Source organism: Zootoca vivipara, chromosome 8, assembly GCF_965207765.1.
Source record: "Zootoca vivipara chromosome 8, rZooViv2.hap1.1, whole genome shotgun sequence".
In the NCBI taxonomy this organism is placed as follows: Eukaryota; Metazoa; Chordata; class Lepidosauria; order Squamata; family Lacertidae; genus Zootoca; species Zootoca vivipara.
The window spans coordinates 66,845,067-66,869,780 of record NC_142591.1 but is presented as its reverse complement, the minus strand read 5'-3'; the positions used below and the strand labels follow the sequence as shown (position 1 = coordinate 66,869,780).

Below are 24,714 nucleotides of genomic sequence, written 5' to 3'. Positions count from 1 at the left end.
CCTACAGGCACAAGTCAATGAACTAACATCCAAACTGGTAGCTCTGGAGAACGAGAACCAAACACAAAAAAGGGCAATAGAGCAACACCAGGAGGAAAACACACATATAAAAAAGAAACTGAACGAACTGGAAACAGAAAACGAAGAACTGAAAATCAAACAAGCGGACCTTGAAGATCGGAATAGACGCTGCAACATCCGCTTTCGCAACTTTCCGGAAAAAGCGGAAGAGAAAAGCCCAGCGCACCTAATAGTAAGCTGGCTAAGAGACACAGTGCCAAACCTGAAAATCGAGATAGATGACCTGGAGAGGGCACACAGAGCTCTAAGACCCATGCCAGAACCCGGCGAACCCCCAAGGGACATCATCGTGTGCTTCGCACGATACAAGAAGAAAGAAGAAATCTGGAACCACCTTAGAAATTCGACCAACCTTCAATACAAAAACAACAACATACTGGCCTTACAAGATCTGTCCCAAGATACCCTAATCCGGAGGAAAACCCTACGCCCATGCACCCGAAGTCTCCAAGAAGCAGGGATCAAATACCGATGGGGCTTCCCCTTCCGCCTCATTGCAACAAAAAACGCAAAACAACACACAGCTACCAACAAAACGGAAGCCAGGCAGCTACTGAAGGACCTCGGACTCAACATCCCACTGGAATGGCTTCAAGAGGACCCACCAAGCGACAGCCAAGACCAAGACAACGAAACAACAGCAAATGGCTGGACGAAAGTCCAGAACAACAAGAAGAAAAAGGCAAAGAATCAAGAGCAACACAAAGCACGCAAATACAACCAAACAACACCATCATGCGCGAAACCATCCGGCCGACCATACGACACGAGAAGCCTGACCAAGACCGACTAAGTCAACACAGCACAGAGGAACGACCCTACTGCAACAACAACTGCAGCAAAATGAAGCAGCCGGAAAACATCTCAAGCGGAAGGACTGGTGACTCTCCCCTCCCTCCCCCCTTCCCTCTAGGCTAAGAAAAGCACTGACACCAACAACATTCCCCCCCAGCCCCACAACCCCACAGAAACCGCCACTCCAACACCAGTCCAGACAATCTCAACCACACACCCCACCACCCAACAACTCATAACACACACCCTCAACACACACACCCAATCCATTCTAAGGAAAAATAACAAATGCAACCTACACTACCCAACCTACGATCAGGCTAAAAGATAAAACCCAATCAGCACAATGGTGGCACCAGAGAGCGCACCAACACTCACACCGACACCCTAACACAAAAATGATGTTGCTATTAATACTGGCAACATTGTTCCCAAACCCTATGCCTGACATCCATGCCACAAGGATGCTTTACATCGTCTCGCTGATCACCCCCCCTCGTAATCGACAAGGGGGAAGGCCTGTCTCTGGACACGGCCCTCCACATCAGCTGAGACCCAGGGCCAACAGGCCAAGGGCCGAACGGCCTAAAATACCCCAAACGAATGCCTATAAACCTACACATAGGAAACTCTATACAACTTACCCCCCACTCTCTAACCCAAACCTAACTCCAACCCCATTAGCCCCCTACCCACCACACCCTAGGTCAGCGAAACCCCAATGGTTCAGCAAACAACACATAGTGAGAGACACAGGACAACCTGGACGGGTTGGCAAGGATTTGCCTTACACAAGAGATAGACATGATGGCTAACTTAAAAGCGATTACATTAAATGTGAGGGGGTTGGGAAACCCCATTAAAAAAAAACGCATTACCTCATACATAAACACCATGAAACCACACATCACCTTCCTACAAGAAGTACACAACCCCCCCAAAGGGAACAAACTTCTGAGCGACCCCCGCTTCAGTCAACAATGGGTGGCACAAGGCTCAGGAAAGGCTCGTGGAGTTGCTGTAATACTTAATAAAGACCTAAACTTCAAAGCCACAACAGTCCTGAAGGACAAAAAGGGCAGATTCATTTTCATCAAAGGAACACGAGATGGCAAAATTAAACTGACAATCGGCTCTATATATGCCCCAAACTCAAAACAACTAGAATTCTTCCAGAAGACATTGAACAAACTTCTCTCCTTCATGGAAGGGGAAGCCATCCTAGGAGGCGACCTCAACCTAAATATGAAAGGCATATCCCTAAAAAACATCCAATCTACAACCCCATGGGCAACTTTTCTTCGCGGAAAACCCCCAATAACTAGGGACTCTTACAAGTTAATAAAGCTGCTAAAAGACAGGGGTCTCTACGACATTTGGAGTGAACAAAACCCGGGAGACACTACCCACACATTCCAATCTGGATGACATGGCACAACGTCCAGATTGGACAGCATTCTGCTCACACAGAGTCTAATCCCTCAGGTGGAATCATCAAACATAGGCAACATTAAAATCACAGACCATGCCCCAGTAGAAGTCACCATTAAAATAGGAGAGAGAACACATAGTACCCCATCATGGTCCTTTAGCCCCATCCTAACCACAAACAAACAAATTAGAGAAAGTCTCACAAAAACCCTTCAAAATTACTTCAAAGAAAATGATGTGAACAACATAACAACCCCCCTCCTATGGGACGCAATGAAAGCAGTCACCAGAGGAGCTTGCATAAAAGAGAAAACACTCCTTAAAAAACAAACCTCCACAAAGATTAGTACAATGGAACAAGACATTACAACCCTCTCATCTCGCTACAAACAAACAGGATCCAAAAAACTTCTTAAACTCATAGAACAAAAGAGAAGGGAAATAGACTCCCTAGAAATCAACAAAACAATGATCAGCATTCTATATTCTAAACAACGCTTCTACGAATATGGAGGGAAAAACTCCAGACTATTAGCAAATAGATGTAGGAAAAGAACACTCAAAACAAGAATACACTGCATCACCAAAAAAGACGGCAACACAACATTCTCCCCCAAAGAAATAACTTCAGAATTTGCAGAATTTTACTCCAATCTATACACTTCCTGCAACCCACCTGAGAAGGAAATAAAAGAATTCATAGCAGGAATGACCATGCCTACCTTAACAGATGAAGAACAGGAATACATGGACAGGCCCATCACCCCAGAGGAAATAGACGAGGTCCTCAAAAACCTGAAACCACACAAAGCCCCAGGCCCAGACGGCTTCACAGCAGAATTCTATAAGAAATTCAAAGAACCCCTAATGCCACACATGACCCGCCTATTTAACGACATCATGAAAGGGGGGCCCATCCCCCAAACCTGGACCCACTCCAAAATAGTCTCCATCCCAAAACCACTGAAGGACAACCTCAAAGTTGAATCATATCGCCCAATCTCATTAATAAACCAAGACTACAAGATATTCACATCAATCCTGGCCAACCGCCTAAAAAACTTCTTACGCAACTTAGTAGCCCCAGATCAGACCGGCTTCGTCCCCGGTCGCAATATCACAGACCCCATCAGGAAACTGCTGAACCTAATCGAACACAGCAAGGCAACCAAAACCCCACTGACAATTATGTCTCTAGACATCCTCAAAGCCTTTGATTGCCTAGAATGGAAATACCTGTTAGCAGTACTAACTAGCATGAAATTTGGCCCAAACTTTCTACAAATCCTCAAACAAATATACTCCGAAGCCTCAGCAAAATGCAGAATCAACAACATAGACTCGAATAACATAGAAATCCAAAGAGGCACAAAACAAGGATGCCCACTATCCCCCTTCCTATTTATACTAGCCCTAGAACCGCTAGCAATCCGAATCCGCGCGGCCACAGACATCAAAGGAGTGGAAATAAAAGGCAGAACATATAAATTAGGGCTCTTTGCAGATGACCTAATGGTCACAACATCAGACCCCTTAAACACAGCACTCTCCCTAACCAGAGAACTCAACACATTTGCAACGGTGTCAGGCCTGCGAGTAAACTTTGCAAAATCAGAAGCCATGTGCTTCAATACCCCTCCCCACACCCAGAAAGAACTCACTAATATCACCAAAATAAAACTCTGTCACACCAAGTTCAGATACCTAGGGGTACAAATAACCAAAAATCTCAACAAATTATACCTACACAACTATAAACCCTTGTGGCGACAAATAAACAAGGACCTAAAGAAATGGAACAACATGAACTTCACCCTCTCAGATAGAATGGCAATGATCAAAATGATCACTCTCCCAAAACTAACCTACTTATTCCAAACCCTCCCAATCTGGATCCCCCCAATCCAACTCCGCAGATGGCAGAGAAAACTACACTCCTTCATCTTCTCACATAAGAAACCAAGAATAAGCACCAAATACCTGCACCTCCCCACCTCACAGGGAGGATGGGGAATCCCTAACATAGAAACATATTACAGGGCCAAGCAAATTCGACATATAATCCCATATATACTGGAAGACGAGACAAAACAATGGATACACCTAGAGAGAGACACAATTGAAAGTACCTGCACCACAGCATACCCATTTCTCCCAAACAAACTAAGAAAGATCCCCACAACACTTAATAGGTACACACAAACCATGTTCAAGGCATGGAAAACAGAAACGGACAAATTATCCCCAACCACATCCCCACTACTCCCCCTGGTCTACCATCCGTTATTCCACCACGCAGCACAAAACATCCAAACTAAAACTTGGCAAACCAAAGGCCTACACCGCCTAATAGACTTTTACAAAAATAACACACCTCTGACAACACAAGAAATACAAGATAAACTAGAAGACACCCAAATACCCTGGTTAGCACAACACCAATTACATGCCCTCTTAAACAAGCCAGCAATAAAACTAGCAGCAACAAGACCCCTGACACCCTTTGAAAATCTCCTCCTAACAACAAAGGGTCACGGCAAAGGGATGGTATCTGCAATATATAAAATACTGCTCCAAAATCCCACAAACCCCCCAGACACAATAAAAAAACAATGGGAAGACGACATAGGCTACGAGATTAACCCCACTCAATGGACCAGAATGTGGTCTAAACCCCCCTTTAAATCCATATCAGCAAAAAGGAAAGAACTCACTCTGAAAACCATCTACAGGTGGTACCTAACACCACGAAAACTAGCACTAATACGCCCAGGAACCTCATCAAAATGCTGGAGAGGATGCACCTCAACAGGCACATATTTCCACATGTGGTGGGAATGCCCCAAAACCCAACAATTCTGGAGAACAACCGTAAGAGAAATAGGTAAAATAACCCAACAAACATTAGAACTTACCCCAGAACTGGCCCTGCTAAACATCTTCCAGGACAATAACGCCTATCTACATCACAAAGAACTCATAACCCACTTACTCTCAGCAACCAGAAGCACCATAACCAGACACTGGAAAGACCTGTCAGGAGTAAGCATGGACCAATGGTACCAGGCGGTATGGGAAACAGCCCTACTAGAAAAATTAACCAATAAGTTGAAATTGACACGGGGACAAATAGAAGAAGACGGCTTCACACCAACATGGCTCCCCTTCATCACATACACAGCCCAACAAGAAAATGACAGAAATCCACCAACAGCATACAAATCAATTTGGCTAACCTGACCCAGAACACCCACCCACCCCACTCACATAAAACAGACCACCACAGCCAACCACAAAAGAAAACTATATCCTAGGCCAACCCCAACAACTCTCACCACCAAAGGAAAACAAATGCACAACAAAGAACCTGCACAACCGACGCTGACAACCCCCCCACACACACATTAAGTAAAACAGAAACATTGCCACACCCCCTTCCCTTATCTACCGCTCCCCCCCTTTTCCTCCCCAATGTCTCAACAATTGAAACTGATCTGTAAAAATGTTATGAGAGACATTGTACACGTCTTTGTAAACTGAGAAAACCGTTAATAAAAAAAAAAAAAACTACGTAAAAACTTTGATATGAGGAAAGTTGAAGAGAATAAGCCCAAATCAGGAATCTCATACCATCAGCTCCCAAAGAGATGGCTGACATAAGTCTACTGTTTTATTATTTTGTCTTTTGTAACTTAGTCTTTAATGCCTTGTCAGGAAGGTGGTATATAAATGCAGTAAAGAAAACAAATAATGTGTAAATAAATAATCTGATAGAAAATATATCTCACACAGGTCTGGTCTGGTCTATAACATGCCACTGGAAACATATGATCTGAGGCACATCTGACTACAAAATGCTGCTTCTGACAATATACCGTATGTGTGCATCTGGATCAAAATCTTTGTCACATCATTTAATATTTCTATTTTCATGCTAAGCTTTAAACAGTAGCCAAGACCGTAGCTACGGTTACCAGATATTTTTCAGTGAACCCGGGGACACTTTTCAACTTCAATGGATTTTGTATGGGGACTGATTTGTAAGTCCAGGGACTGTCCCCAGGAAACGGGGATGTCTGGTAAACTTACTGTAGTCCTCAGATAATTTGCTTTCTGTGGCCCCTGTAAGTGCCTCTGCCGGATTTACATATAAGCTAAACAAGCTACAGTATAGCTTAGGGCCCCACTCTCTTGGGGCCCCCCAAAAGATTTAAAGGGAAAAAACCACTGGATGTACATTTCCAAAATATAATATAAAAAACAAATAAAATAGAACCTACATACAGCAACAGTGTTTTGTGTTCTGTAGGCTCCTATTTGTTATGTGCAAATGGCTTTAGATACCTATTAGGTCCATAAATTACCATAGCATATATTCAACACAAAAAACAGCAACCATTCATTGACAAAGGACAGCTGGACATATAAAGGGCCCCATTACCTTCAGTAGCTTAGGGCCTCATCAAACCTAAATCTGGCCCTGCTCCTCCTCACTCTGAATTTCCATTGTGTCAGTAAACACAGCCAGGGGATGCACAATTGCCAAAATAATGTCTAGTTCTGCCCAAGCCTTCCCTGAGAGCATTAAATCCTAAAATCAATTTTGGAGCAAACACACAGAGGAAGTACAATAAGAACTATATCTGCAAAACATGACATCTTAGCTGTGGCTCGTGGGGGGCATCAGAGAATTGAATAAAATCCTTAAACTTTGCTTGAGAAGCTGTTTACTTAATGAGCATAATAAATAATGAATATGCCTTGAGAAACTGCTGGAAGCAGATTGCTTCAAAATCTGGAAGCACCACAGGAAACTGGTCCTGTGTGTTGCTTAGAAATAGTTTGCCCATCTATTCCCCCTCCCAACACAACAGAAAAGACTCTGATATGATTTTTCTGACATTTGGGGTATTTTTTTTTTTCTAAAAAGCACTGGTGAGGTGATGAAACAAGAAACAGAAAATCCTTTCTCATTAGATTTGCCACAACAGGAGCTTCACGGTTGGGCATCCTCCATAGTGTTCTAGCAATTAAAACCTGTATTTCAACCGGGCAGTTCAAAGGTGTTAATTATGCTAAAATAATACTTGAATAATTATTTTATTAGGTTGATTTAAAACACTTTAGCTGCATATTAAAATCCCTTCAACTTCCAATAATACTGGGAAGCTGTAGCATTTTCCAGATTTAAATCTCTGAAAAACCGCAGCTGTGGCATCATAGCCACCAAGGGATATGCCTGCAGTACCTTTCTGTGTGGCTCCTGGATCAAGTGATTGACTTGATCCATTCCCAATCCCCAGGACATCCGTAGCCTTTGGCAGCAGCACTGTACTAACTAGATGTTTCCACTGCCCTGTACAGCAGAGACCAAATGGAAGCAATTCAACATGAAATTTTGGGCCTATTTTTGGCTGAACTTGCTGTCACACCTGATTTAAAAAAAAACAAAGAACTTGAAAGATGTAGGTTTGCATTCGATGATAGCAAAATAAAAAATAAAAATCCATAGTTCTGCAGGCTCTTAGAGCATATTTTAAAGGTGATTATCCTCCTGCAGTTTTGAACCCTGACTTAGCATTACCATAAGTAAGGCAAAGGCTATGTGCTCCACAACTGTTGGTTCCTTTTTCAATGATGTTTCTGGAAACCATAAATTCTTGAATTGTGTGAAGAAAAGTAGAACGGCCCTTAAAGAACTACACAAGCTCCATAACCTGGCTCACTCCCATTGTAGTCGAAATAAGTCTGTAGCCCTTTAAAAACAGTAGCTCAGCAGGCCACTAAAAATGATAAAGGGACCAAGCCCTCTGGCCATCTGTGATTCAAACAATAATGGAGACATCTGAGTCCTGGAAGACCTGCTGCCTTCCTTGCATATCTTTTCGCACTTGGCATGGGAGGGTGGAATCCTGACTGACTCGAAAAAAGAAGCAGCTGAGGCTGGTAAACAGACTTTTGGGCTGGGATATTTCTGAGGGGTTTTTGTTGTTGCAGCTATTGATATATATACTGTGGTACCTCGCAAGACGAATGCCCTGCAAGACAAATTTTTCGCAAGATGAATGGCGATCTGATGGTGACTCGCAAGACGAATTCGTTTTGCGAAAAATTCGTCTATTAATGCGTTCCTATGGGCAAAAAAAGAAATTTCAATGCATTCCTATGGGAAACTGTGATTCGCAAGACGAATTTTTCGCAAAACGAATTGACACGCGGAACGAATTAAATTCGTCTTGCGAGGCACCACTGTATATATTTTATATTTTTATTTTTAGCTCCTTGGTGCCATCTCCCAGGTTTAGGTGTCACAAGCCACAACTGCTGCAAATCACTGGGCACATGAAATGACAATGTAGCAGTTTAAGCATGCGTTGATGATAGCAAGAGGTGAGAAGTAATATCTGACTGTGCAGATTCCTAGGTTGCCTCTCATGGCCATTGTAGCCAAGTGACCATTAATATTGCTGCACCAATGGAGTAGCAAGCACGTATCCAACTGCCATTTTGCTTTGTTTACTGCTATTACATTTGATACAATCCACCCTGGGAGCAACTATTTAGACCCCATCGGGCATCGCTGTGTATGAAAACACATGCATGCCCCAGTCCAACAAGGGAGATCTGTGTATCAAGGAAAGCTTACATGTGCATAGTGGATGCACACACGCACCTGGATCACACAACCACATTGCATTGCTCACCCAGGCCCCGCTGATGAGTGGACATGTCCTTTGATGCAGCTGGCATTGCACCCCCCCCCCACCCAGACCCACCAGCTGTTATGCACAAGTACAATTAAGAGCTGGATCAAGGCCAGAAGCAATTAACAAGTTCTGCTGAAACTTCACTTCTGACTCTGCCCTCTCAAAACATAACACAACACTCCCTTCTTGGCCAAGGGATGAAAGAAAAGAATTAGGAACCTTCTTATGTTTTGGAGCCGAATAAAATAAAACATGGAACTTTGGGAATAGCTTTTGGGAGGAAGGAATGTTTATTTCTTCCTGCTGAACTTTACTCTGCCCATAATTATAAAGAGCACTTAAAGGCCAAGAATTTGGAACCCCAGGTGGAAAATGTCCATTTTGAAATGAACAGTTGAGTAAGTACATATGGTCCCCAATGCATTTTGAGAAAATTAGAAATAGCACCACTTTCATTTTGATTACCCCAAATGTTTATATGTAATACAGTCCACCTGCCAAAGTGAATTTTATTTGTAGCAGGATGTGATCCATGTTTTCTTTTGACCATGGAAGAAATATGTGTAATTTTGATTAGTAAATACGTTAGGGATCAACTAACGTGGGACGCGGGTGGCGCTGTGGTGTAAACCACTGAACCTAGGGCTTGCCAATCACCGGTTTGAATCCCCGCAACGGGGTGAGCTCCCCTTGTTCGGTCCCAGCTCCCAGCCAACCTAGCACTTCGAAAGTATGTCAAAGTGCAAGTAGATAAATAGGTAGCACTCTGGAGGGAAGGAAAACGGCGTTTCCGTGCACTGCTCTGATTGCACCAGAAGTGGCTTAGTCATGCTGGCCACATGACCTGAAAAACTGCAGACAAACGTCGGCTCCCTCGGTCAGTAAAGCGAGATGAGCGCCACAACCCCAGAGTCGTCCGTGACTGGACTTAACTCTCAGGGGTCCTTTACCTTAAATACGTTAGGTTGGATGTTGAATCCCTAAGAATATATAAAAATGGAAATGTTTAATGCTTCTTCATTAAAAACTGCTCTGGACTGGTGTTTATAAAGGTAAAAGTAAAGGAACCCCTGACTGTTAGGTCTAGTTGCAGATGACTCTGGGGTTGCGGTGCTCATCTCGCTTTACTGGCTGAGGAAGCTTCCAGGTCATGTGGCCAGCATGACTAAGCCGCTTATGGCGAACCAGAGCCTTGCACGGAAACACCTTTTAGTTTCCCACCGGAGTGGTACCTATTTATCTACTTGTACTTTGACGTGTTTTCGAACTGCTAGGTTGGCAGGAGCTGGGACCAAGCAACGGGAGCTCACACCATCATGGAGATTCAAACCGCCGACCTGCTAATTGACAAGCCCTAGGCCAGGGGTCCCCAAACTAAGACCCGGGTGCCAGATGCGGCCCAATCACCTTCTAAATCTGGCCTGCGGACGGTCCGGGAATCAGCATGTTTTTACATGAGTAGAATGTGTCCCTTTATTTAAAATGCATCTCTGGGTTATTTGTGGGGCATAGGAATTCGTTCATATTTTTTTCCAAAATATAGTCCAGCCCCCCACAAGGTCTGAGGGACAGTGGACCGGCCCCCTGCTGAAAAAGTTTGCTGACCCCTGCCCTAAGCACTGTGGTTTAACCCACAGCGCCACCCGTGCCCTACTGGTGTTTATAAAGAAGCATTAAACATGAAGAGGCCTTTGAAACATGCAGGGAACCATATTTACTCGTGCATCTGCCCATTATGTTTTCCAGAAAGAGCACCTACAATAACTTGCACATGGGGTGTATGGCATGGAACTTGTAGCCCTTCTGTTCTTAATCAAATTCCATCAGCACCAGCCAGCATGAACAATGGTCAGGGATAATGGGAGTTGTAGTCCATGGATATCTGGACGGCCACAGGTTCATCACCCCTGGCGTATGGTTTTGTCAGCAGAGCAGCTGTTACAGCACAGCATCATTATAGTGATATATAGAGGGAATTTCACACTAAATCTAGTCCAGTTTAATCAGCATTCAACAGAGATATGCTCATATAATTACAAATTCTCCACCATAACCTCCCCTTCAGTTTGGCTGTTCTCGCAAGGCATGTTTTGTTTTAAAAGCCCACATGCTCCTGTGTGGTTCACTGCAGACTGAGACTTCATTGTGTTTCCTTTCCTCACCAATTATTTTATTTTGGCACTTTTGAAAACCACCACTTTGCAGTATTAATCCTTTTCAACAACAAACAAGTCAGTTGCTCCGTCAGGTCTCTGGGCATTGAATCAAAATAGGAAAATAGTCTGTCAAGTGTGTTCTGTGCATCGGTGATTAGAAGCTAGCCACAGAAACGCTTTCAAGCTATGGAGAAGAAATTAATAACAAAAGGCTGCATATATACATAGAGGAACTATTATATGCTCATTGCAGCTACATTGGAGTAGATTAGTGCACTATGGGTTGTGGACATGTTCCCCTTGGGGGGTAGATTTCTGTCTTTCTTTAAGATTGCAGTCTAAACTAAGAAACGGGGAAGTTGGTGGGAGCAGTGATCACAGAGATATGGGACAGGCTTTTAATATTTCCCTCTTATTCAACCAACAAAGTTAACTTTTTATTTTATTATAGATATGACTAGTGTGCCTGAGATTAGACGGGCACCCTCCTTGCTGAGCTTCAGGTACATGACAAATGCTTTCTTGTTTCAATGGGGAATTTTAAAGTGGTGTTGGGTTTATTATGATTTTTAATTGCTATTCTGTGCATGGTTTATTTTATTTTTTTGTACTTTTACTTGCACTGCTTAGAAATACTAATCAGTATATAATAAATACAACAAACAAACAAACACACATTCTAAATTGGCAGATATGACATAATCCATAGAATCATGTGTTCAAGGGCTTACTTCCAAGTAAGCATGGAGAGTATTGCAGCTGCCATCTTTGAGCATAAGCACTCTTGAAGCATCCTGACTGCAGCCTAATTATATATGTTGCACACAGTTGTAATTTGAATTTATCACTCCAAGAGTAGACAGATCTTAAGTCTACAGCAGGCATAGGCAAACAGCCCTCCAGATTATGGGGACTAAAACAACTCCTGTCATCCCTAGCTAACAGGACCAGTGGTCAGGGATCATGGGAATTGTAGTCCCAAAATATCTGGAGAGCCGAGTTTGCCTATGCCTGGTCTACAGGGCTCAATGATTCAATGGTTATCTTAACTTAATAAGCAATTCTCCAACAGTAATTAAGCCTAGAAACTGAATATAGGTTTCAAACACTGAATTTTCATCTCAAGCAACTTCTTTAAGAAGTCAAACAATTTACAAACATTTTTATTAGTTACATTTTTTTATTTGTCTCAATGGCCTGTTCATCTGTGATTGAAGTGCCTTTTCTATAGATTTGACACCAAACACTAACTTTTCATATAAATTTTATTAATTTATAGGCTAGAAGAACTTTTTTAAAAATGAAGTTGTGTCTTTCAGATTACTATTTGGATAATTTTGCTCTCCTTCAAAACAAATCTGTTTGTTTAAAATTTAGAGACTTCAATAGCAAACATATACACAAATTCCTTTTGAAAATATAAGTGATAAAGGAGACACAAGATCAATCAGCTGCCTTTTTTCAATGAGTTGTGGGAGATCCCAATTTTGAGTGGTAGGATATTTCACCCTTTTGCAGGCATATCATTGCCACACAGTGCAAAGCTGCTATATGACACAGAAGCAGCAAAGTTAGAGTACCACAGTTCTTACATGTATTTCAGCTACATTAAACCTATCTATGCCGACACAAACCTTGGCCATCAGTTACATCGTAAGTCTCATATGGTATAGCAAATCAGACCATGATTATATGGCTCACTCAGCATGCCACTGAGATAAACAACAGAACCTTGTAGTGAACATCTTTAGGGTCAGGATGGAAAACATTTGATGTGCAAACTGAACTGAAGTGCCAACCACAGAAAGGCTGCATGAAATCTCAACTTTCATGTACCTAAAAACAGATGTGTCAGATGCAATTTGTGAGGGATTGAGTGTTCCTGAAATATTTTGGTATCCATTTTTATGTGAAATTAATTACTTAAATGGCAATGTATGAAATCCAAACCATTATGTTCTAATTGCTGGCCCAGCCTCACCAGTATGGCAATATAGAACAAAAAGCATCCAATGCTGGCAGCAGTTTAGAGCAAGGATAGCGGTTTTTCCAAAGGCACTCAGCAGCAGATGTCCACTACATTCAGCATGAAAAATAAAACACCTTGAGATCTTCACATTAAGTTATCAGTTAAAGTGCAGCAAAATATTGCAGAATTCAGTCATCTTCTCCTTTGGCTCTTTTAATTGACACAGTTCTTTGTAATTCTTCTGTTACTAATTTGTCTTATTGTTTTGGTGGCGTTAATAGCGACTTCTTTTGTGACTTTTTTCTTGTTGTCCCATTTAGCCTGTTTAAAAAGAGTGTACAGTAAATTAGTTTAATGCAAGATGCTTAGAAGATGTTTCATAGAAGAAAATTTCCTAAACAAAGAGAAAAGACAAGGGGGGGGGGAATTAACAAAATACTCAAATCTAAACAACAAGCAATACTTAGCAATACTTATATCCTGAAGTCTCCACGAACAGATCTTGTAGTAATCGCCAGTCAAATTGTTAATACAGTGGCATTTTTACTCAGAAAATAGGAAGTAAAATAATTGGAAAGTTATCACAAAGAACGCCCTCCCTACCACTCACAAATGATCTCTGTTTAACTGGTGTCATTTAACTTGTTTATAAAGGATCTGAAGTCAGCGATGAGAAGGAACATGGACTAGTTTGTAGATGACACCAAGTTGTGTTCAGGATAATAAAGACCTACATGGACCAGAACATTGTCCCCAAATGGAAAAGAATTATTAGTGAAGTTCAAAGGAAGTATAAATGTAAAGCGGGGTGGGAAACCTCCAGCCCCTGGGCTAATCTTGAGACTGTATCATCTTCCAATACTTTGCTACCATAAAGTAGGTCCTAACATGAGATCTAGACCGTGTTCAATTGGATTAATCACCAATTTTTCTTCACAGACACTCCGGTTGGATTTTATGGATGCTTGGCAGGCTCAGAGATGCGACTGGAACATCCAGTGGACAATAGGAGAAATGTTGCACTGCATGTAACATTTACTTAAGCAGCTCATGACTGGCCTTCAAAATAACAGTAAAGCAGTATTAATTACAGGTAGGTAGCCATGTTGGTCTGACATGTTTGTCACTGGTATGAGCTTTCGTGTCATGCACATGAAAGCTCATACCAATGACAAACTTACTTGGTCTCTAAGGTGCTACTGTAAGGAATTTTTTTATTTTGTTTTGACTATGTCAGACCAACACGGCTACCTACCTGTAACTAGAACTATGGAAGGCACCACATTGAGCCGCATGAAATGGAAGTCCATCAACCTCACCAAGAAACTTGCACAGGTACAGACTGACATCTTCTTTCTGACTAAATGCAAGAACCTGGACATTATACCTAAGGGTATTAGAATTAAGAACCCTCTACAATCCACTTATCCTACTGAATATGCAAGGAAACTATGCCACACTTTCTCCAAGAAGCTGCTCAAACATCTGATCGGCGTTCTGTACTCTAAACAGAAGCTAATGAAGGAGGAACTCTCTGTACTGGACAACTCTATCAGGAATCACCTAGCCTGGCAAGAGTTCCACAAAGAAAAACAAACCATTTAACCCTCTAAACTGGAGTTACTGAAAAAACAGAAAAACAAAAAACTCTCTAACCTTTCCAACCTACAGGCTACTAATCAAAACAACAAGATCAACAATATTGTCAATCTCTCACAGCAAACACTCAGCCCAGCTGAGGAATCAGTCCTTTCACGTGGACTATCATTCTGCCCTGCCAAATCCCCACACATGATTCAGTTCTGGAAGCATTTTTCCGCCTGAAGCAGTATTAATATATTCAGTTGATTCTTCTTTATGTCCTTAATTAAAACAGGTTCAACACATGCCATTATTCCCAATAGTTATTGCTTTGTCATGAGCCTTGCAATATGAGAAATGTATTCATTGTGACTTTAAAAAAGAAACACTAGTTAGAAGGTACGACTTCAGTGTAAAGGACACAGGCTTAATAGCACTGTGTCAGGCCTTTAGCTCAGGAGAAACAGGATTAGCCCAGCTTCAAGAGGATACCAGTGTGCACAAGGAGTCGCTCAGAATGTAGTTCTGCACTTACCTCTGTGGTTCTAAAGCCATTTTGTTGTTTGTGTGCTGAAGTTCCAGTGGCGTGAACTGTCAGTTTTGTACATTGTGTACCACAGTGAGTTCTCTTTTCAGCACTACCTATTCCACTTGCAGCTGAGGACTTTCCGGTACAAGTCTGAGTTGATTTGCTATCCTCCAGAATTCCTAAGAACACACAAAATCACATTTTGTTAAGTCAAAACATTTACTGGTGTTTTACACATTTTTTTTCAAGTTAAAGAGATATTAACAAAACAGGTCAGTTTCACATAATTGTTCGTCAACAGTTTGTATATGCCCAATTACCAAAAGACATTTGCGCATTCCTATCCCCCTCTATCAAATTAGAAACTGAACAGAAATTAGAAGCACGAGATCCTGAATTATTATTCAGAGAGACATAAGCAAAGCAGGCATGTCTTTGAAAACAAAAATAGAGCACTGATTTTTTTCTTCTCCTGCTCCATTCCTTTTTAAATATAAATAATAATCTGTTGAATACCATGGCTAATAGTTTATGTCCTGTTTGACTTCCTGCTTTTGTGCAACCATACTGCTGTGGAAAAATACGTCGTACATCCCATACTGCCTCTCTTCTATTTCCGTGAACTTTTGCTATAAAATCGTTCTTGCCCTCCTGAGGGCAGAAATTATGTATAGTTACGTAATTTCCTCCCCCTGCTTTTTTTTCGGGTGAAACAGCTGTGGGCGCTGGGGAACTGGCAGGGGGAAAGGGCCAGTTTTCCTCCCCATCTGTTTTCTCTAGCTCTTCACCCAGCTGTTTTTTCCCCTCTCCAAAAGATAAAATATGCCAGGCCCCTTCAATCATCATATAGCATTTCTCAGTGAAACAACATGACTGTGTGCAACCTGTCACAGAAAGCAAGCAGAGGCATCTGAAAGTTTCTGTGGTAAGCTTTGATGGTTTGGGTAAAGAAGGGGTTGCCAACATGGCCTCTGTGGGCACCATGGCGCTATTGAAGTCCTATGGGGAATGCACTGGCAAATCAGACTCCTCCCCTCACCCCTATGGGTCAACTGCCCACCTCTCATCTAAAGTAATTGTGATGCCAGATTATTGACAGGTCAGTGGCCTCGCCCATGTCTCACCCAAAGTGGCCCACAGAGTTTGGGAGAGAGAAAGATCTGGCCATCTGGGCCAAGAAGATTCTCCACTCCTGATCAAGCCAATATTTGATTTGTCTTCCAGCTCTATGATTCTGTATCAGGGATGCTGTGGCAGCATATGTCCTGCATCAGCAAGAGACGGATGGCCAGTTTGCTTCCCTGAACTCCTTGGGGACGAAAGGCAGAAGAGTGTAAATTCAATAAATAAATTCCAACCACCTACAGAACATTTTGCACATGTCTCAGAGTTTACTGGCCAAGTACCAAGCCTTATGATTACCGATGCTACCACTGATATGAAATACAGTGGTACCTCGGTTTATGAACACAATTGGTTCCGGAAGTCTGTTCATAAACTGAAGCGTTCATAAACTGAAGCGAACTTTCCCATTGAAAGTAATGGAAAGTGGATTAATCCGTTCCAGACGGTCCGCGGAGTAACCGTTCATAAACTGAAGCGAACTTTCCCATTGAAAGTAATGGAAAGTCGATTAATCCGTTCCAGACGGTCCGCGGAGTACTTAAACTGAAGCGTTCATAAACTGAAACATGGGTGTAATTGGTTGCGGAAGTCTGTTCATAAACTGAAGCGTTCATAAACTGAAGCAAACTTTCCCATTAAAAGTAATGGAAAGTGAATTAATCCGTTCCAGATGGGTCCGCGGCGTTCATAAACCGAAAATTCATAAACCGAGGTGTTCATAAACCGAGGTTCCACTGTATATGTGAACTTTGGGCAAGCTGCTTCAGTTACATGTGTCTATCTACCACATAATGAACCTTTCACATGCTCTTAACACTTAATCATAGCTTTTGCTTCAAAGCTGTCGATAAAAGGAAATACATATAATACATATAACCACTGGGGGTGGTTTTTGTTTGCACGATTCTTGGCTACATATATGCTTCATGAAAAATTGAAGGCATTGTTACTTTGTGTCAGGTGACTCAGAGCAGCTGCAAAAGCAGGCAGGAGATAACGGCACAATTGGCTCAATATATTCAGCCAACCTCTTTATGCGACTCCCTCTGAAACAAGAAAATTGTTAGTTTTTCTGCCCAAAGCAGAGCGCTACTTAAGTCTATGCTGTAAACTAAGGAATGGTAAGGAACACTGCTTGGTATTTGGAAGTGATACTGTGTTTCATAATCAATGAAGTCTTAACTCACATGAGACCAGGCATTGCATCAGTATTTCTATTTTGTACACATATTGCATCCAGAGCATACTCCAATTAGATTCCACATGCAGCCTAAATATTTCACATGTATCCATTTAAACACTGATACCCTGACGGAACATATCAAATTTGTCAGTAGTTGTCGGTGGGAATAAGTGGGGGCATGCACAGCACAGACATACCCAAGTCCTCCATAAAACGGAATATTAAAGGGCTGTCTCAAGTGAATTTCAACATCACCATTCTTGCATGTGCTGTATTGCCAACTAAATAGCATTTGTAAGGGTGCACATTGCCACCTACATGCAAATAACTAGAGCAAGAAGACTACATGGGAAGCCTGTGATCCTTTCTGGAAACCTCCTAAAAAAATGTTTATGACGAAAGACTTTTTATCAAAGCAGATCCTTGCTTGTCCTCTGTATCTGCAATGCAGGGAAAGGAAAACAATTGGTTCAGTCCCATTTCTGGTGCTAAAAGTCAATGCAAGATTACAGGATGCTCCTCCCACACAGGAGCATCTAGAGGGCTAATGAAGTATTCTTTAAGTGTCAAATCATATGAACGAAGCAATATTCAAGCTTTATGGAAGAATGTACTCCAAGAAACTGCAGGGGAAAGAACAAAAAAGGAGGAAAGTACCAAAAATAACATGTAAAATTTATGTATGCATTCATATTTATCTGTTCCAGAACAAATAGTCTTGAAGTAACAGCATGTTCCTTTCATGCTTTTTGATCATCTGTGCAAGAGGTTTGAGGCTTCACACAAGTGAGTTGCATGGAAGCTGCTTAGAACTGCATTCAAGTGAATAATGCTGCATGGGGTCAGCCATTCGCTTGCATGAGCTTGCCATACAGACTAGTCTGTGCTACACCATTGTTGCCATGCTACCATAAAGCCATGATGGGTAGGCTGTGTGGCAGCATGGGGATGGGAGGCAAAATGCATAGCTGGGATGCATAGTGCATGCTTCTGTTACTTTCAATTTGATTTATATATCACCTTATGCCAGTTTCATGGGAGAGAGAGATGGAGTTGTTTGGGGGATTAAATGAGGGGGGGGAACATGTTGTATGCAATCTTGATCTCATTGGAGAAAATTTATAGCAAAGTCAAGCATTATCAACTAGAGCAATTCACTCGGTGCCACAGGCACCAACAACCACCTCAACCTGTTCTGAAGTCACTACAGGGACAGGAGGCAAAAGCTCCAGGCGCAGTCGGAGTGGCTCCTCTTTGCTTGAAATAGTGTTCTGCACACTCCGATCCTCACACAGATATTTAACAGATATTTTGTATAAAGAACGTTTACACTGCAAAATTAGCCAAAGCTAATTCCAAGTATGTAAGTACTTGGCGAATAAATTACTATTCTATTCTATTCTATTATCCAATAGACATCCCTTAACAAGTAATAGGGACAGGTGATTGGAGTAGCACATCTGCCTAAGTTTAAGTGCATGACAAACTTCTGGATAAACACTCCAGTACTGTGGTAGCACAGCAAGCAAATTGTACAGCCTTGTGTACACACACACACACACACACACACACACACGTCACTTAAAAACAGAAGATGAGCAAGTAAATATTTCCCAAAATGGAGCATGCATAAATGTCATTGCCTATTTACAATGTAATGGGCCATAATGCAAAATGCATCTGTGACTCTTTAAAACCATATTTCCCCACATAGCACTTGGAACAGCATTAGAAGTACTAAATACATATCCATAACAAAATGTTGTTTCAACACAGAAAAAATATACCCTTAAAACAGAAGAGTGGGGGTGGGGGAGGAAATGGATCCTATACAAGTAAGCAACTCCCTCTAAAAGGGAGTTCTGAAGAAGTGTGCATGCACACGAAAGCTCATACCAAAATAAAAACTTAGTTGGTCTTTAAGGTGCTACTGAAGGAATTTTTTTTATTTTGCTTCGACTCAGACCAACACGGCTACCTACCGTACCTGTAACTCCCTCTAAAAGGGTTGCAATTATAGAGATTACAGATCTCTGGCCTATGGAAAACTATTCCAACTGTCAATAATACTTCTGATGATGCAAAACCTTTCAGTTCAATGGTTTTGCTTTTCTAGATGAAGCTAATGAAGCAACTAGAGTGACAAGACTGCTTTTAATACAGCAATTCATAATTTTTCTAGTTTTAATAGTCTGTGAAAGGAAGATTTCATGCTACATTTTCTCTTTCAATGGAAGCTTTTAGGAACAACTTGAACTACTGCTAAATTGTCCCCCCTCCATTTTTTTGAGACCATTCACAAAAGTATAGCACCGTTGTTGGTCTTTTAAAGGCTTTGCCTTTTTATGCCACCCACCCCAGATGGCTGATATTGCTACACCGTTTTTTCTATATTTATTCTTCACCAATTGTTTGGTACAGATAGAAAGTTCCATGGTAGGTTTAAGTGTGTTACTTACTACTGAGAACATTAAATTCTGTTATGATGTTAGTGGAAAGGTCTTACAGTTTCTGTACAGTATTTCAGACATCTGTATATAGCCATTATTGCTCTTTTCAGTTTACTGTGGAAAAAATCACCGTCTGCTGCAGTTTGAAAATTAAGATAAAAAGGGAATATGAGGTGGAAAAAATGAATAGAAGAAAAAAGATGAGTGGAGAATTATACTATTGGATAAGATCCAGCCAAATTTAAGTGTTTGGCTTTATAATATGTTTTATTTTTTTATTGTCACATTTTGTGTGGATTTCTTTTTATATACACTGTTTAGAAATACAAGTAATTAAGCAGTACCGTGTTTCTCCTAAAATAAGACGGTCCTCAAAAATAAGCCATGTCAGGCTTTTAATTAGTAGAATAAATATAAGACATCCCCCGAAAATAAGCCAGGGGTGGGAGCCGCTTCGGGGAGCGCAGCGCAGCGCGAAGAGCCTGTTGAGAGGCAGCTGCGGCTGCCCCCAGTCGCCCACGCAGATCCCGGGCTTCCTTCACCTGCAGCCGCAGCTGCCTCTCAACAGGCTCTTCGCGCTGCCGCTTCGGGGAGCACAGTGCAGCGCGAAGAGCCTGTTGAGAGGCAGCTGCGGCTGCAGGTGAAGGAAGCCCGGGATCTGCGTGGGCGACTGGGGGCGAACGCACTGAGCGCTGCGGCGGTGGCAAAGAGGCGCCCGATCAGCCCGCTTCTCAGCTGATCGGGCGCCTCTTCGCTACCGCCGCAGCGCTCAGTGCATTCGCCCCCAGTCGCCCACGCAGATCCCGGGCTTCACCTGCAGCCGCAGCTGCCTCTCAACAGGCTCTTCGCGCTGCCGCTTCGGGGAGCACAGTGCAGCGCGAAGAGCCTGTTGAGAGGCAGCTGCGGCTGCAGGTGAAGGAAGCCCGGGATCTGCGTGGGCGACTGGGGGCGAACGCACTGAGCGCTGCGGCGGTGGCAAAGAGGCGCCCGATCAGCCCGCTTCTCAGCTGATCGGGCGCCTCTTCGCTACCGCCGCAGCGCTCAGTGCGTTCGCCCCCAGTCGCCCACGCAGATCCCGGGCTTCACCTGCAGCCGCAGCTGCCTCTCAACAGGCTCTTCGCGCTGCCGCTTCGGGGAGCACAGTGCAGCGCGAAGAGCCTGTTGAGAGGCAGCTGCGGCTGCAGGTGAAGGAAGCCCGGGATCTGCGTGGGTGACTGGGGGCGAACGCACTGAGCGCTGCGGCGGTGGCAAAGAGGCGCCCGATCAGCCCGCTTCTCAGCTGATCGGGCGCCTCTTCGCTACCGCCGCAGCGCTCAGTGCGTTCGCCCCCAGTCGCCCACGCAGATCCCGGGCTTCACCTGCAGCCGCAGCTGCCTCTCAACAGGCTCTTCGCGCTGCCGCTTCGGGGAGCACAGTGCAGCGCGAAGAGCCTGTTGAGAGGCAGCTGCGGCTGCAGGTGAAGGAAGCCCGGGATCTGCGTGGGCGACTGGGGGCGAACGCACTGAGCGCTGCGGCGGTGGCAAAGAGGCGCCCGATCAGCCCGCTTCTCAGCTGATCGGGCGCCTCTTCGCTACCGCCGCAGCACTCAGTGCGTTCACCCCCAGTCGCCCACGCAGATCCCGGGCTTCACCTGCAGCCGCAGCTGCCTCTCACCGGGCTCTTCGTGCTGCCGCTTCGGGGACACAGTGCAGCGTGAAGAGCACTCTTCTGGTGCTCTTGTGCGTGCGTGCGCGCGAGGGAGAAGTCCCCTTTTCCTTACCCAGGTGCAGCAGCAGGAGGTTACCCCCGCGAGGTGGGCAGTCTGTGCTCTGCACACACACACACACCGTTTCGCCTCGCTCCGTCTCTCCCCCCTCCGCAAAGACACCAAAAAAAAAAAAAGACATCCCCTGAAAATAAGCCGTGGTGTGTTTTTTGGGAGGAAAAATAAATATAAGACGTGTCTTATTTTAGGAGAAACACGGTATATGTCTTAGAAAAATAAGTGTTTATGTCCCTTTGATTTCAGCTGAATGGTTAAACTGTCTTCTACTTAACACAATAAGACTTGCAAGCAGTTAACGTCTGCTAAATCTTAACCATTGCTTACTCAAAGACAGTAACAAATATAACCAAACTCAAATATATTAAAAATGTATAGGTGGTTCATACACAGGCTACAAAAATCAGAAGGCAAAATTTAGAAAACAAAATTTGAGGTTGTATTCAGTGCTAGTCTTGCTCAGTGCCAGTCCTACTCAGAGTAGACCCACTGGAGATTATAGATATGATTAACTGAGGTTCGTTAATTTCAGTGGGCTCCTCTGAGTAGGATTAGCATTGGTTATAACCCATGGATTAATTCTGAGGGCTAGGTTAAAGAAGAGTTCTGCTAATGTCAAACTACGTGTTACACATGACTGAAATATAGGTGGGGGCTGGACTTGCTTGCAGCAGCACTATGATTTCAGTTAAAGAAATGGCATAAGGGGAAGCTCTGCTGCTATAAGCAAACTGACTGTTCCCTACACATGCATTTCAAAAAATAGAAGTAAACCCATAGGAAGATCCAATGACTAATGTTCTAGGACGGTAATTGTAGCTTAGTCCTAGTTAGCAACAGCAAATGATATTTTCTCAGCTTATGGAGAAATGTAATAGCATTTGGGTATTACCCCCCCCTCTCCGCCACCATGCCAAAATTAAGCAGAATGTGACCATAAGTGCACATTATTTCAAAGAGTCAATTCACAAAACTCCTTTGAAGGCTTTCCCCCCTGTTTTAAATCTGCATGGTAAGCAATTCCACCAGGATGTTCATGATGGATTGTGCATAAAAAGCCACATAATCTATTACAGGCACGCCTCTAAACTGGCCATATGGCTGACCAGTTATCATGTGCACATTCACAGTGATTTGACTGGGGTGGGAAAAATCAACTACTTTAAAACACATGTAGATAAGTAGAGAGCTTGCTGCTGGGTTGCTCTGAAACCAACAAGGCATACTTCCAAAGACAAATATTATAGCATGTATAACATTATACATGGCAAAATCTATGTTAATTGATAAATAACAGTAATATCCCCTGGATACATAGCCCATTTCACTAACTACTATGTAATGAAATGATGAGGAATTCAACAGGGCTTTAATGCACACATCTCAGTCTCTAATACAACTATTCCCCATTTGTGAGGCTCTCACTGGTTATGGTCAAGAAGAGTTCTACCTACCCTGCAGAGATGCTAAGGCATTCCTACTGATGCTTTTAGTAAGCAGCTGCTAGAGGAGTTGACTCGGCATAATGCCATAACAGGTGCAGAAGTCATACCGTCTGCACTGTGGTGAGTGTGTTCTAATTACAGTATTTCATGTTCTTCTCCGTTGCTAAGTTGATATGGTGCTGCTGGCTAAGTATTAGGACTGTCTCGTAAGCACAAGCACAGCAGCATCCATCTTAAATGGGCAGAGAGCAAATATGATATGTTTGCAACTGAAAATGTGTAACATGTAATTGAAATATATAACCTTCAGTCATGATTCGAACACTATAAACTGCTAGCTTGACTAAAGCACAACCCTGAATCTGCAGATTCATAGATCAGACAGGTTGCTCCGACAGCCTGATCATCCAAATATGTGAAGCCCTGTTCACAACAAGTCTCACAATCCTTGTGCCACTTACTACATGGCACAAACTGGTAAAGCACAGGATCTATAGAACTGAGGCTACAATGCATCTTCGTTGCGCACTGGTACCAGGTTTCTTTTCAGCAGCAACTCCCTTTGCTGACTATTGAAGAGCCTCCCCTTACAACAGCAACAAAAGGTCCCTCTTTGATCTTTCTGTAGTGTCATACCAGCAGCATCCTATATAATACGAATAAGGCCTTGGGCCCCTCCCCGCACCACCACCCAAAAAAACCCGGATCACGATACTGGCATAAGGCTAAATTACATGAAGATGTAAGTTAAGCAGAGCTGCATATTGCTATGCATCCTCTTTACATTGCAGGGAGGAAAAGTTTTAACCCTTCTCCCTGTTTGAAAATAAAAAGTCGCAAGAACAAATAATGTTCCAAAAAGAACCCCACCCTCGACTGTGTCTTCACTTCTGTTCTGAATATGCAGGACCTATAGGGTTTGCATTGCAAGCCACCGCACTGAACCAGGAGCAAGGGCTGCAGGAATAAATCCACGAGCGCAGCTCAGACTACAGAACTCGAAATGCAAAGCCACTTCTCTGAAATATGTCCTAGCAGTGAGACGAGGGTGTTCGCCACCTGTTCGCTGCCGCCCCCCCTCGCCTTCCTCTGGCCAAACCTTTGGTTGTGGAGAAGAGCCCCGAAGGAAGCGAGCGAGACGGAGGACAGAGCGAGGAGGCGGGAAGGGCCCGGGCCGCCTCGCTCGCGTTTCCCGCCACCAACAGCCCCAAGCTCGACTCACCGGGTTCCCTCAGGCCAGCCTCGGCTTGGCCGCCCTCCGGGCCGGCGGCGACGGGAAGCGGCTGCTGGGGCTCGGCGTCTGTGTTGGTCAGCCAGGTGGACTCGGTCTCCCTCGTCCAGCTCTCGTAGTAGCGCGGCTCGATGGCATCAGCTCGGCTCCCGCCGCAGCCCATCCTGCGGGGCCGCCTCCTCCGTCCCCCTCCGCGCCAGCACCGCGGTCAGCGGCCCGGCCAGAGCAGCATCGCCCTCCCGCTTTCCTCGCCCAGCCTCCGGCCAGGC

At 43.6% G+C, this 24,714-nt stretch overlaps 1 protein-coding gene and 1 long non-coding RNA gene across 3 annotated transcripts in view; one reads left to right on the top strand and one right to left on the bottom strand.

The window, feature by feature from the left end:
* Window positions 1-15,028, top strand: part of LOC148684888 (uncharacterized) — a 25,143-nt gene extending 10,115 nt beyond the window's left edge. The window contains exons 3-5 of one of the 2 annotated variants that reach the window (XR_015951580.1): window positions 6,100-6,183; window positions 11,622-11,673; window positions 14,079-15,028. This is a non-coding gene — a long non-coding RNA (uncharacterized LOC148684888). The remainder of the gene's footprint in view (window positions 1-6,099; window positions 6,184-11,621; window positions 11,674-14,078) is intronic. The other variant, XR_015951579.1, reaches the window with a different exon arrangement.
* BAALC (BAALC binder of MAP3K1 and KLF4) lies at window positions 12,331-24,714 on the bottom strand. The gene is made up of 3 exons (XM_035126114.3): window positions 24,437-24,714; window positions 15,256-15,428; window positions 12,331-13,460 (listed from the first exon to the last, which is right to left on the bottom strand). Exons 1-3 carry the CDS (start codon window positions 24,606-24,608, stop codon window positions 13,353-13,355), a joined length of 453 nt encoding a protein of 150 aa, XP_034982005.1. The 5' UTR covers window positions 24,609-24,714; the 3' UTR covers window positions 12,331-13,352.